The sequence below is a fragment of the Oryx dammah genome, unplaced genomic scaffold (assembly GCF_014754425.2).
Source record: "Oryx dammah isolate SB20612 unplaced genomic scaffold, SCBI_Odam_1.1 HiC_scaffold_2, whole genome shotgun sequence".
In the NCBI taxonomy this organism is placed as follows: Eukaryota; Metazoa; Chordata; class Mammalia; order Artiodactyla; family Bovidae; genus Oryx; species Oryx dammah.
Genome location: NW_024070186.1, coordinates 195975070 through 195989515, shown reverse-complemented (window position 1 = coordinate 195989515; position 14446 = coordinate 195975070). Strand labels below are relative to the sequence as shown.

The 14446-nt window shown below is 57.9% G+C and overlaps 1 protein-coding gene across 1 annotated transcript in view; it reads left to right on the top strand.

Moving 5' to 3' along the window:
- The window catches only part of FOXK1 (forkhead box K1), a 74576-nt gene that overhangs the window by 42904 nt on the left and 17226 nt on the right, over window positions 1-14446 (top strand). The window contains exon 5 of the mRNA XM_040266768.1: window positions 10351-10536. Within this exon, the coding sequence (XP_040122702.1) occupies window positions 10351-10536 (186 nt within the window). The remainder of the gene's footprint in view (window positions 1-10350; window positions 10537-14446) is intronic.

The following is a 14446-nucleotide window of genomic DNA, read 5'->3' as shown; positions in this document are numbered from 1 at the left end:
GGGGGGGTGGAGGGGTCAGAGCTGTGTGTGAACCGCGGTGCTGGCTGTGGGCGGACTGTTGCTCGTTATCCATCACAGGTGGTTTCCCGGTCTCTCTCCGAGGCCTGATTTACAAGAAAGTTACAGAGACTTGAGCGGCCTGCTCGGCTCGTCCCCGCTCCTTGTCCACAGCCCCCTGGCCCCAGCTCCCCGCTCTGCCATCCCCTCTCCTTTCTCCCTGTGGTTCGGGCCCAGAAGCCCCTGTGCAGAGTCTGTTGGGGTTTCGGCCCTACACACCCCCAGAGGGGTAGGTGGAGCACCCCAGACTGTGCCACCCGGACGAGAGGCTCGGGTCCCAGAGCCCCGTCCATTAGCCTCGCAATCCCGGGCCTGAGGCCGGGTCCCCTCCTGGTTGGGGATCTGTCCTGGACAGAGCAGGCGCAGGCCCGGGGGCGCTCCCACGGAGCAGCAGGTCGGGCCTGAGCACTTGCTGGTGAGCACTGCCCACCCCGGCCTCCCCGTCCGCTCACGCCCTGCTCCCAGCCCCTGTGCTCATGCCCCTGTTCCCTGACGGCGGTTGAGGCCCGTCTCCGAACCTTCTTGCTGTGAGAAGCCGACTCAGAAGCCCAGAGAAGCTGGCTCCACGCTGGCCGTCACGCCCGCCGGGGGCCCTCAACCCCAGCTCCTCGGCCCCGGGCAGGGCCCCGTAGGGCAGCGCAGACGGCAGGGAGTCCATCTTCCAAGCAGACGCTGTTCAGGCTGCTGTCGTTAATTGTCGAGCAGCTGACGAGCCCTGCGCTTCCTGCTTCTCCGTCGGTGGAGGCCCGTGCTGTGCTGGGTTCTCTGTCCACCCCGGCGCGCGGTCGGTGCTGGGCCACCCTGTGCCCCGCTGGGCGGCAGAAGGCTTTGGACACGCGGCCGCCCTGCCCGCTGTGCCTCGGTGCACAGCCCGTGGTTTGTTTTTCCCTCAGTGGAGAGCTCTGGCTTATTTTCCTTTCTGAAGCCCACTAGGTTTGTTTCGTCCAAAACGAGTCAGGGACAGCGGCATCGCATAGCCAGCCACGTGTTGAGCTTGGCCCGCAGTCAGGCCAGGCCCCAGGCCTCTCGCCTGCGGAGGCTGCTACCCCTCTGTCCCTCCGTCCTGTCCTGGCCAGGGGTGGGGCTCCCACTTCAGGGCAGCCTCCTTGCCCAGGGTGGTTGCTGGCAGCCGGTCATCACGTTTCCACTCTGGGCGAGGAGTGGGAGGAGGAACGATGGGCAGGAAGCCGCCCTCGGGAGCTGTCTGCCCGCCTCCACTCTCTTCCCCTGTGCCACTGTCCATCAGTCACCCCTGGGAACGTGGGCACCCCGGGAAAAGCTCTGGGAGGGAAGTGGTTCGGGGCAGGGTACCCCCGGAGTACCCCTTCACACCACGCCTGCCCTGCGAGAAACCCGGTTCCCCTGCCTTCCCAGGGGCAGCCCCAGGATCAGCTCACCCCATGAAAGCCAGCGCTTCCGTGGGTGGAGGAGCTGCCCTGGAATAGTGCCCCCACCTCCAGGGATGCCCTGCCCTGCCCGCCTCTGGCTGGAGCCTATGGGAGGAGGGGAGGTGGCTGGGCAGTGGGTCGGTGGGTCTTTCTCGCTGCCGCCTGAGCAGAGGTGAGAGCCGGGGTAAGGAGGTGCCCTGGGAGCCGGGGCATGGGGGTAGACAAGGTGGCCCCCACCACCTGGCCCGAACGCGTCCACGTGCAGCAGGGGTTCCTCCACCTCCACGGACTCTGACACCTCCCTGGGTGCCTCCTCGGGTTTCAGTTCTTTGGGGAAATGGGCTGGTGGCCAAGTGCAGTTCTCGGGCCGCCCACGCCCCTCCCCAGGCTCCGTGCAGGGCGGCTCCGTCCGGCTTCCGTGCATGCCTGTCGGATTCTCCAAATTAGGAAGGCGAGCCGAGCTAGGCTAGAAGCAGTCAGACAGGGTTTCTGTTGTGTTCTGACAAATGGAACATTTTTCTTTCTTTCTTTCTTTCTTTTTTAAACAGCAAAGGCTGTGTGCTCTCTTTGGAGGCGGGGCTGAGGTTTGTGTTTGGGGTTCCCTGCTGAGCTTCGCTGCTATCTCTGAGGCTGGTATCGAAAGGAAGGTCTTGGTTTGGGTGGTGGTGACCCCTGGGCGGGAGGCCCCACGGGTCCACCTGGATCTGTCGGCGTGGGAAGGATGAGGCTGCTCCGGGCCTTCCCCGCCGGCCTGGGTGCCCGCACCTCTCTAGCCGCGCCCCAGGCTCTTTTGCCTGTAGCTCCTGACGGCGTTTTCCGGCCAAGTCTAACAGACGTGAACATGGCCCTCTTGAGCTGCCAGCGCCCAGAGAGTCAGCGCGCAGAGTGGGTTCCTGCTTTGTTTTCCTGATTCTCCTCCAGCCACGACGTCGTGGAGCCTTTTTCTTTCTGCCCCTCAGACTTAGAGGAGCTGTGATCACACAGGGCCCTCTCCACAATGTCCTCCAGACACATGTGTTTAACATAAGTGTCCAGAGAAATGGAGTACGTTGGTTAGTTGACACACTTAACTTGCCAGCTTGTGGTTACCAGGGACATGAAATGATAGCCTAGGCTGCTTTTTCACTATCTCTCGCTGCATCGTATTATACCGTATCCTCATATCCTCGTATTCTTGCATCTCACGTTGACTGAGGCCTAGTCTCAGTTCTGCGGACCCCCTCACACGTTCCACCCCAGCAGCTGACAGCGGCCTCCCGGTGCTGTGTGTGTTAGTCGCTCAGTCGTGTCCGACTTTCTGCAACTCCACGGACCGCAGCCCGCCAGACTCCCCTGTCCACAAGGATTCTCCAGATGAGAATCCTGGAGGGGGTAGCCTGCCCCTTCTCCAGGGGAACTTCCCGACCCAGGAATTGAACCAGGGTCTCCTGCATGGCAGGCAGACTCTTTACCAGCTGAGCCAGCAGGGAAGAAGGCCTGGCCAGCCCCAAACTCCTAATGTCAAATCAGCATTTCTCCTCGGGAGGGGGCGGCCTGCTCCCCAGGAGGCGGGGGTTGCTGCCGCTCCCTGGGTGGAGTCTGAGTGTCCATGCGGCTGTTACTCATTGCAGGCTCGTTCTTGTTTCGTGCACTTGGCACTTTCCTGGGTCTTCGTCTTTGTGCTTAGACACCCCGTCCTTGGGAGGGAGGGAGAGGGGAGCTGTGTGTACTGGGAGTGACCTTGGCTCCTGACTGCAGACCAGGCGCATGTCGTAGTGGGCGGGCAGCGATCTCTGCGCAGAGCCCGGCAGTCCCCCAGCCCCCTCTGCAGTGGCGCTGGACCCGGGGGCAGGCGTTGGGTATCTCAGCCCATCCTCACTCCCATTCTCAGTCGAGCCTCTCTCCGTAAAAACCATGGGTGCAGGTCTGAGCGGTGACACGGGGCCCCCCCACCTTCTATGGCAGGGAGGGCCTCTAACTGTCCCCTGGCTCTCTGCCCTGCGACTCTGTGCACACAGAGCAGGCGTGTGGTCTGTCCCCTGGCATGGTTCATGCAGGGTCAGGGAAGTCTGACCCTTGCGCTGGGGCTTGGACGCTGGGCTTCAGCCACGACCTCCAGGCTGCTGCGTCCCTGCAGAAGGAATCAGGGTCCTTCGGCCTCAGGCCTGGCCTTTACCTCCTGGTAGACTTGGTTACCCTGTGAGGCGCGGTCTGCTCCTGCGGCATTCACACATGCGTTACACCTCCTGCGGCGTGCACACACGCGTCTCCCCGTGACGCACAGTCCACTCCTAAGGTGTGCGCACATGTTACCTGGTGATACATGGTCTGCTTCTGCGGCGTGCACACATACGTTACAGCTCCTGCGACGTGCACATACGCATCTCCCGGTGACGCGTGGTCTGCTCCTGCAGCGTGCACACACGCGTTACAGCTTCTGTGGCATGCACACACGCGTCTCCCCATGACGCACAGTCCACTCCTGCGGTGTGCACACACACGTTACAGCTTCTGCAGTGTGTACACATGCGTCTCCTCGTGACGTGTGGTCCACTCCTGTGGCGTGCACATGCACGTTACAGCTCCTGCAGCGTGCACACACACGTTACAGCTTCTGCGGCGTATACACCTGCGTCTCCCCATGACGCACGGTCCACTCCTGCGGCGTGCACACACGCGTTACAGCTCCTGCGGCGTGTACACATGCGTCTCCTCGTGACATGTGGTCCACTCCTGTGGCGTGCACACACACGTTACAGCTTCTGCAGCGTGCACACACACGCGTTGCCTGGTGATACATGGTCTGCTCCTACGGCATGCACCACGCGTGTGTGCAGCGTGGAGGGACAGGCGGCCGCTGAGGTGACCCCCTCCGAGGGAGCCTGAGGTCTGGGAAGCCCCACAGGGAGGAGCAGGGGTGCCCGAGGTGGGCTCTGTGCAGGGCTGGCCCTGGGGACAGGAGTCTGAAGACTGTACGTCCGCTGGGACACAGTTGGGCCCTGAACTGGCGGGAGGCCCAGCCTGTGGTCCATACTTGACTGCCCCACTGCAGCACCCATTCATTGGGTAATGACCTTCAGGAAGCCAGGACCGTCAGAGTGGTAATTCTGACCTCTGTAGCTCCCCCGTTCACCTGACTGGATCACCGTTGGTGTTTTCCAGGCAGATCCGGAAGGTAGTTGCTTTTTCAGATGCATTGGACTTCCTGCCCCGTCTGATGTTCCAAACTGTAAAGCTTGGGAGCTCAGCTTAGGAGTCATTTTCTTGTCATTTGCTTGTTTTAAACCTGACACTTCCCCACCGAGGGGTAAGACTGTCCCTGGGAAGATGGCCTGGGATCCTCCTGGTGGCTGCTGGCCCTGCTCTGCTGGGACACTCTGAGCCTGAGGTCCAGGCCACGGGCAGCCTGGCCTCTGGAGGGGGGCCCTCCCCAACCCTGCTCAGATCTGCCTGCTCGCCGTGCTGGCCGTCTGTCCCGTGCTCACTGTCCCTGGTCCACACCGCTGACCAGCACAGAGCGGAGATCCAGCCTCTGCCGTCTCCAGCCTCCTAGGCCCAGCTCTGTGTTGGTTTTTAAGATGTTCTAGCAAAACATATTATGTTTTTAATAGAAAGTAGATATTTTAAGTTAAAGACCATTAGGATTGTCAGACTCTTTTGATTTGGGGATTGTATATATAAAAGGTTTTTCAAAACCATTTCCTGAACTGTCGTGTTTTTCTTTGGTTGTTCTTACAGAACTCAGAGCCTCTACTGCCTCTGGGGGTCCAGCTCCAGACCTCTGTAGATGGGGGTTGCTTGTGGCCCAGGGCCCACCCTGGGCAAGCCGCCCACTGGCCTGCGCGTGGAACACCCCGGTGAGGGTAGGCAAAAGGCACTGCTGGCTGTCAGCTGCCCCAGCCCTCCCTTCCGAAAGGAGAGGCCCAACCATCTTCCCACGCCTGGGTTGTGGTTATTTACAAAATTTGAACAGACTGGTCATCGAATGTGTAACGGCTTTTTTCCATCTCGAGTCTTTCATTTCTTTAAGGACACAGTTACAACATTCAGAAAACGTTTTGAAAGACTCCAGGCCTCTGCAAGGCCACCCTCTCCCCAGGGCTGTTCTCACCCCTCCTCCTAGCCCTTGTCCGCCGCGACAGGCCGGAGCCCGTGTCATCAGCCACTTGCGGTGCCAGCCTCGCCCGCCCCGGGGCTCCTCCTGCACCCAGGCTTGGCGCGCTGTCCCTGGTTTACCAGGGAGAGGCGTTAGACTCAGCCACATCCCAGGTGCCCCCGCTTCATCCCAGCAGCCCGTTCTCAAACCAGGTCTGTCTGATTTCAAATCCTGCGCCTTTTGCCAGGACGCTGGACCATTGGGTCTCTGCTGTTTTCCTTTCTCAGAGTGTCATCAGCGTTTTTAATCATCTCCCATGGGCCAGTTTTAACGAGTGACTGCTACTTGTTTGGGCTTCCCAGTTGGCACTGGGTAAAGTGGTAAAGAATCCTGCTGGAGACTCAGGAGCCGCGGGTTCAATCCCTGGGTCAGGAGAATCCCCTGGAGGAGGATGGCAACCCACTCCAGTGTTCTTGCCTAGAGAATCTGAAGGGCCTGGTGGGCGACTGTCCAAGGGGTCGCAAAGAGCCAGACGTGACTGAAGTGACTGAGCGTGTGCATTACTTGTTTGGCACCGTGTGAACTTCTAGCTGCTTTGTCTGGAGTATTTCATTTAATACTCACGAGACTCAACAGCGTACACTCTGAGAATACCCCAGTTTTCCTGACGAGGAGAACGGATCGGATGCTTTCAGAGGTTTTCCCAGAGACGCGCAGTTCTGGAAGGCGTCCTTTTAAATGGCTAAATGGTACTCTTCCATGAGTGTGCACCTGGTACACTCAGCTGTTCCTCATCCAGTTCAATTGCTCAGTCGTGTCCGACTCTTTGTGACCCCATGGGCTGCGGCACGCCAGGCTTTGTCCATCACCAACTCCCAGAGCTTGCTCAAACTCATGTCCATCGAGTCAGTGATGCCATCCAATCATCTCATCCTCTGTCGTCCCCTTTTCCTCTTGCCTTCAATCTTTCCCAGCATCAGGGTCTTTTCCAGTGAGTTAGTTCTTCGCATCAGGTGGCCAAGTATTGGAGTTTCAGCTTCAGCATCAGTCCTTCCAGTGAATATTCAGGACTGATTTCCTTTAAGATTGACTGGTTTGATTTCCTTGCAGTCCAAGGTATTCTCAAGAGTCTTCCCCAACACCACACTTCAAAAGCATCAATTCTTCAGCGTTCAGCTTTTTTATGGTCCAACTCTCACATCCATACGTGACTACTGGAAAAACTGTAGCTTTGACCAGACAGACTTTTGTCGGTAATGTCTCTGCTTTTTAAAACACTATCTGGGTTGGTCATAGCTTTTTTCCTAAGAAGCGAGTGTCTTTTAATTTCATGGCTGCAGTCACTATCTGCAGTGATTTTGGAGCCCAGGAAAATAAAAGTCTGTCATTGTTTCCCCATCTATTTGCCATGAAGTGATGGGACCAGATGGCATGATCTTTGTGTTTTGAATGTTGAATTTTAAGCCAGCTTTTTCACTCTCCTCTTTCACTTTCATCAAGGGGCTCTTTAGTTCCTCTTTGCTTTCTGCCATAAGGGTGGTGTCTTGTGCATATCTGAGGTTATTGATATTTCTCCCGGCAGTGTTGATGCCAACTTATGCTTCATCCAGCCCAGCATTTCTCATGATGTACTCTGCATATAAGTTAAATAAGCAGGGTGACAATATACAGCCTTGATAGCTGTTTACAATTAGGATGTAGGTTTGGTTTTTGTAACAGAGGTCGGAATGACAGGGGTGAGACGGGTTTCTTTTGCACTTAGCAGCCCCATGATGCGATCCGATATGGAAGCTCCAGGCTCTGTCCTGCTGCTCTGTTTCCCAGTGTCCATTTTATGGCCCACTGTGGCTGCTCCAGCTCCTGCCATCACACCCACATTCTGGCCATTAGCAAGGGGGGAAGTGAAGAAGACGCTCTCTTTCTCCTGAGGGCACAAACCTTCCACATCTCACTGACCAGCACAGTCTCACGGGTGCACAAGATGCAGAGAAACATCGTCCTTAGTCCAGCAGCCATGTATCCAGCTGAACCGAGTTTGTTGTTGAAGCAAGAGAGATGCGTGTCCAGGGGACTAGCTGTCTCTGTCTACCCTCTCAGCGCCCCCTGGGATTTGTGGCCTGGGTGATGCCAGTGGTCCTCCTCCTCTCCTGCTCCTAGAACACCTTTTCTTCAGTCCCCACCCCCCCCACCACAGTACTTGGTCCCTGTTTTTCTGGGGGAGGCACCCCCAAATGTCCACCTCCCCCACCCCCAGCAGCCCCCAGACTGCTGTCATCTCTGCAAATTAGGGCAAGAATTCTGAGGCAAGCTCTCAAGGGACCACCCCGTGCGGTGCGTGGATGCTTGCCGGGAACCATCCCTGGGCTGGCGGGTGGTGGTTTCAGCACGCACCCCCACATTCAGCCAGGGCCCCACCAGCACAGGCAGATTGCACCCGGGTTCAGACTGCATGTGCGCACCTTCAGGAGAATAAATAGCCTTAACTGCAGAATGCACTCATTAAAACTCCAGCCAGAGCCCTAAACCAGAATGGGCCAGCTCTGCGGGCACCCTGGGGAGGCATCTGTCTAATCAAGGAGCTCCCCGGTATCTCCTCTTCCCCCCTCCTCCTCCTGAGTAGCGGATTGGCAGCCTCGGGATAATTTTTGGAAGAGTGAGTCACGAGAAGCTTCTGAAATAGCTGTTGCAGTAAATACTGTGAAAATGTTTATGGTTAAAGCCTAATTGGGAAATCGCTGTTCCAGGGAGAAACGGTCCTGCTAGTATCAGTTATCGATGGCAGTCGATTTTGCTGCTGACAGTGTGCCCACGTCCCTGACCTGTCAATAGCCTATTTTCACTGAAGCCCCAAGCCGTGTTTGTGTACCATCTATCCAGCACCTTGGGTTTGGACTGGAAAGCTCCCAGGAGGGGATGGCTCCTGCCCTGAGCACGCAGGGCCCCAGAGGCGTTAGGGCAGGTGGGCGCAGAGCAGAAGTGAGGCTGGGAAGTGGAGGGAAGGGGGCCTGACAGTGCCCCCCAGCACATTGCTGCTCCTCCTCCCGAGCTTGTCCCTCAGGGATCATGTGCGTCGTCTCATCTGAACCCCAAACCCCGTTTTCTAAGATATCCTCCACCGTCTTATGACCTCTACCAGAGGCCAGAAGCCACATCTCCTCTCTAGTTGTCTTGACAATTGTAGCTGTAAGATGATCTCAAGGTTGTGGTCTGATCCCATGTTAGCAGGAGGACTTTTCACAGCGCAGGAAGTCAGAACTCCGCCCTCCTCTGGCAGAGAGGAGCACGTAACTTGTTTCGTTAATTTGCAGCAGTTAAGGGCCATAGAAACTAACCGTCTGTCACAGTTACTGCCTTCCTCCGTGACACTGGTGGCAGAGGGGGGTGTGTGTGTCCGTGGGCACAGACTCCCCCGTTCATCGCGGCCCTTTGCTCACAGGTGGCGCTCACCTGTCCTCCGCCTGCTCCCAGGCTGGGGGACGCTGGGCCCATCTTGGACTCGATGGGGATGCACATGGACTGCAAGTTACAGAAGCCGACCGGCCTCCGGGTCTGAGGAGACCCCGGGCCTCAGAAGGCATCTTAGGCAAATGTGTGATATGACTTTCTAGCCAAAATACTGACGGAGCACATCTCCACTGGGTGGTGGGGAGACTGAGGCAAGTAGAGGGGACAGGAGGCTTCATTCTTATGAGGTGGAAACGGCAGGCTGTTTCTATACAGCCCGGTGGCCCTTTAAGCAGAAGCATGGATGACGTTGCCGTTCCAGACCCCCATGACATTCTGGTGCTGAGTCAGAACAGAATCAAGCAGGAAGACAGCGTCTGTTGGAACAGTATCAAGATCCCCTTGTTCCGATTTTAGATTTGGAAATAGGAGCCTGTCAGCCGAGAATGCAGCCGGGAATCCCACACCGCGGTGCCTCCCCATCTGCTGCGGGCGGGGCTCTGCCTTCACGGCCACACGCAGCCCCTCTCTGCTCTGTGTCTCTGGAAGATCTGCACCGGCCAGTCGAGCCAGTTGAAGCTCCTGACGTCCTCTGTGAGATGCAGGCAGTGGCTCTGAGCGTAGGTGCTTGCACTGCTGAGTCATGCAGGGAGAGGTGAGCCCTCCCAGCAGGAGGCTCGCACTCACCCCTCTTGGCTGGGGGGCGCTGGGGTCCCCGCCTGCTGGGTCCCAGAGCCTGTTCTGACTGGTTCCTAAATCCCCCTTCTGAAAGCCTATTTTACTGAGAGAAAAGGGAATGCAGCTGAAGTGGTGCTTGCTATATCCCCGATTTGCTACTTAGACGCTGAATTGATTGACAGGACCAAATATCAGGCGCTTTTTGGTGTGGACCCAGTGTCTACTCCAGGGTTAGCAGCTTGTGGAGAACTTGGCGGTGTAGAAATCAAGAGAGTGTGCTGGACAGGCAACGCCCTGCTTTTCAGGCTGGGGCTTCGCAGAGGGCGAAGAGCGCTGGGCTCCTGTGCGCACACGGAGAAGGACTCGGGTCTGTGATGGGCTGGGCGGGCGGTCACCTGCAGTAGAGGACACGAGGTTCCCTCGGGTCCAGGGCGCTTCCTGCCAGACCCCCGCCCGCACCTGCGGCTGTTGCTGCTGCTGCTGCCCCGGGGCGGGAGCGCTCGGCGAGGTGCTGACGTGGGCGGGGACACGGGTGGGGTAGGGGCCGTGTGGGGGTCGGTGCCCGCCTGGCCTTGTCCCGGGAGCCGAGGACGCGCATCGGGGCGCGGTTTGGGCGCGCGGGCGCGCACGTCAAGGCCGATGCCTGCGCACGGCGCGCCGGGCGCCGCTCCCCTCGCTGGCCTAACGCCCGCTGCCTTCCCGTTACAGGTGCACCTTCCGCTTCCCCAGCACGGCGATAAAGATCCAGTTCACGTCGCTGTACCACCAGGAGGAGGCCCCCGCGTCCCCGCTGCGGCCGCTCTACCCGCAGATCTCCCCGCTGAAGATCCACATCCCGGAGCCGGACCTCCGGAGCCTGGTCAGCCCCATCCCCTCCCCGACCGGCACCATCAGGTGAGCGGCCCGGCCGGCCCTGCGCCGCCGCTGCCCAGCGAGCCCAGGGCGCTGGCCTCCAGAACGCGGCTGCGGAAGAGGAAAGTGATACAAAGAGGGTGTTCTGTGCTTGATACACTGTGGAGTCTGTTTCTGGAAAATGGGCCGTGGGCGGAAAATTGGAAACTATTTTAAGTGCGTCAGGGGACCCGACAACTTGAAGCGAGTCTCTGGAGAATGAGCTTACAAGCGAACCACTACCTAATCAGTCACTCTTCCAGTTCGAAATTCTGTACATTAGGGCCTTTGAAAGCAGGCATGCTGCTGCTGAGTCGCTTCAGTCGTGTCCAACGCTGTGCGACCCCATAGACGGCGCCCCACCAGGCTCCCCCGTCCCTGGGATTCTCCAGGCAAGAACACTGGAGTGGGCTGCCATTTCCTTCTCCAATGCATGAAAGTGAAAAGTGAAAGTGAAGTCGCTCAGTCGTGTCCGAGTAGTAGCGACCCCATGGACTGCAGCCTACCAGGCTCCTTCATCCATGGGATTTTCCAGGCAAGAGTACTGGAGTGGGGTACCATTGTAGGTACCATTTTTTACAGACAGTGAAACTATTGAAAAGGAGGATTTGTATACCAGGATTTGATGGACTTGGTTTTTCTAAACTTGGTAGAAATCCTTTCCAAAGTTTTAGAAATTAATCTAGTGTCGAAGAAAACCAGGTCCTCAAACGTTCTCATCCTTGGCGTGCTATACAAAGAGAACCCCTGGGGGGAGGCTTGAGGGTGACCCTCACAACCAGAGACGCCGGGGAGGGGTGGGGCGAGCTGCTCTCCCAGGAACACAGCGGATCCTGTGCCTTCTTCCCCTTTTGTTGTAAAAACATGTTGGAAGACATGGATTTGAGGATCAAGATTTAATAAACTTTAAAGCAGTTTACTGCTTCCTTAAGGACATTTTAACACGAGATAGGCCCTGGAGATGGAGAGGCAGACTGTGTCTCAGGGTCGACATGAAGCTAGTTTCGAGCTCATGTTCCCCCGAAACTGTCTCAGGGACCCTGGGGGCCACACTCTGACCGCGCTCCCCCAGCAGAGCTTGCGCTTGGCACCCCGCAGGTGTCATCGGTGACAGTCACTCTCTGTCTGACCAGCCCGGGCGGCACCCTGGTTTTGCACCTTTAAAGGTTTACATTTGGAAGCTGAGGTAGGTTCATCTCGGCATGGTCACTGGCCTCACACGTGCCTCATGTTCTCCGACCCCATGTCTGTGACCAGCTGGGAGTCATTTGCATCGAGCTGCCTGGAGTCAGTTCCCTCCCCGGCCGGTGAGCAGGTGTGTTTCTCTTGCGGAGAGAGCTCAGGGACGCCTTTGAAATGTCACAGCCCAGAACTGAGGTCTGGGACCCCAGTTCTGGTTCTGGCCGCATCTCCAGTTGATGGGAGACCCGGGAGCAGGTCTCTGCAGCCTCCTCGGACCTTGTCTTCCCTGGTGATGAAGCCCACCCTCTAACACCGCAGTGGCCCGGGAGGACAGGAGGAGCAGTGAGTGGCCAGGCCTGCCGCACAGCAGCTGCACCTGCGCTGTTTTATTTAGTCCTTAGGGATTTACGAGCGAGAGTCTGTCCTAAGCTCTTTTCAGGTTTCCAGCAATAGCTCTGTTCTCAAACCCGAAATGTACATCACCTCCCTGCCCTTTCTGACATCTACCCTGAGAACAGCCTGAAGCATGAGGGCCCCACTTGAGTTCACGAGGAAGCTATGCTGTGAAAATGCTCTTGCACTCATACATCTATAATTTATGCACCGATAAAAAAAATTATGTGTTGTGGAACGAAGCAGCCACTTTGGGAAACAGTCTGGCAGTTCTCCAAAACATTAAAGGTTTACCTCAACTACCCAGCAACGCACTGGGTCCTGAGGTCTCCGTGAAAACTCCTCCGGCGGGGCTCAGGGCAGCGTTATTCATAGCCACCTCCTAAATGGAAACAACTCAGCTGACCATCAACCGCTGAGTGGAGGGAAACTGCTGCAGCCACAGCATGGAGAATGAAAAGGAGCAAAGTGCTGGCACCTGGTGAGCCCTGAAAACCTGATGCAGGGGAACGGAACCAGTCCGCAGGAGAGCGCGCTGGGTGGTTCCATTGACAGGCAATGTCCAGAATAGGCACAGCCTTAGAGGAAGACAGTAGATGGCAGTTGCCAGGGACTCGGGAGGTTTAAGGGAGTGACGGCTCCGTGTCCTGGTTTCTTCTTCCTGGGGTAATGACCATGTTCTGGAGCGAGATGGTGGTCACACCACTCCGGACACGAAAAGCCCCCGAGTTGTACGCTGGAAACAGGCGCGCTGTGCGGCGTGCGTAGCGCGGGGAGCTGGTACCGAAGGCCTGCTCTGACACCTTCACCCCGCAGCACCTCGGGGCAGGGGGCACGTGCCCCGCGCCGCCGGGAGCCCACAGGCCTGTCCCTGGCCGGGCGCATTGGCCCTCCGAGGCCCTTGCACGTCCGCCGAAACCAGCTCAGACTGGCATGGGACTGTGAATCAGCTTAGGATCCAGCCACATTGACGGCTTTTACGAGCAGAAAGTGTTTTGGTCTGTGCCTGGAGAGCTTCATAGAATAAATATAATTCCCAGTAACATTTTGAATAAAAGCAACGGTCAGCAGGTCGAGCTGGAGTAGCGACCCCGCGAGTGTGGAGGCCGGTGTGCCTGGGGGAGGCGGCGGCTCTGGAGCGGGGCCAGGGTTAGGGTAGAAGGGGTTCCCGGAGCAGAACCGGGCCTGGCGGGGGGGGGGGGGGGGGGGGGGGGGGGGGGGGGGGGGGGGCTGGGGGGGGGGGGGGGGGGGGCCGCACGGGGTCTCCGGGGAGCGCACGGGGTGGAGCATCTTTGCGGGAAAGCGGTAGCTTTGAGACGGGCTCCCGCACTCTTGGCCTCTAATTACGTGTCACAGGGAAGGATACCTGTTGACATCCGCCTGTCTCCGCGCCGCGGAGTCGACTGCGCGCTGGAAACCTCAGGGGCCCTTGAGGTTTTGCTGCCCGGATCTCCCTGCTCCCGCCCCGGCGCAGGAGCAGGGCGGGGCCGGCGTGTTTACAAACAGCTGCCCCCTCTTTCCCAGCCGCTCCCTGCGTCCCAGATCCCCGCGAATCGCCGGGGAGGTAGGCTGCGGCCCGGGCCGCGGGGGTCCCCGTAGGGCGCGCCCCACCCCCCACCCCCGCCCCGCCGTCGATCGGCTAGCTGGGGCTCGGAGAGCTCGGTCTGGGCCGGCCCTCTCCGGAGCGGGCTTGGGGCGGGTCCTCTCCAGGACTAGGGGGCGGCTGGACCCGTCGGCGCTGCCCCGCCGCCCCGCCCCCTTCCCTGCTGGCCGAGCGGGGGCGGGGGCGGGTGTGTGCGGTTTTTTTTTCCTGCCCTGAAGTACTCCACCCAGAAAATGAATGAAGTCTCTTTGAAACAAGTTCTGCTATCTTAAGCAGCGTTTTGTTGACTTTTTTTTTTCTTTCCCCGTTTTGCACTGAACTGGTGTCTTTGAGAAAGAACCGACTGGTTAATCATTTTCTGAGTGTTACAAAAAGAGACTAATCCTTAGAGCTGCAGTTTAAAGAAAACTGCTGGAATTCAACCCGAGAAAGGGGGCAGCACAGACAGCAAGCAGCCGACTAGTGGCTCAGACAGTAAAGAATCCGCCTGCAATAGGGGAGACCTGGGTTCAGCCCCTGGGTGGGGAAGATCCCCTGGAGGAGAAAATGGCAACTCATTCCAGTAGTCTTGCCTGGGGAATCCCAAGGACAGAGGAGGCTGGTGGGCTGCAGTCCATGGGGGCGCAAAGAGTCTGACACGACTGAATGTCTAAACAAACACTTTAGAAGCTATTTCTTGAGAAAGGCCTTTCTTGATTTTTCTAATATAGAGATCACAAAACCAAAAGTAACCTG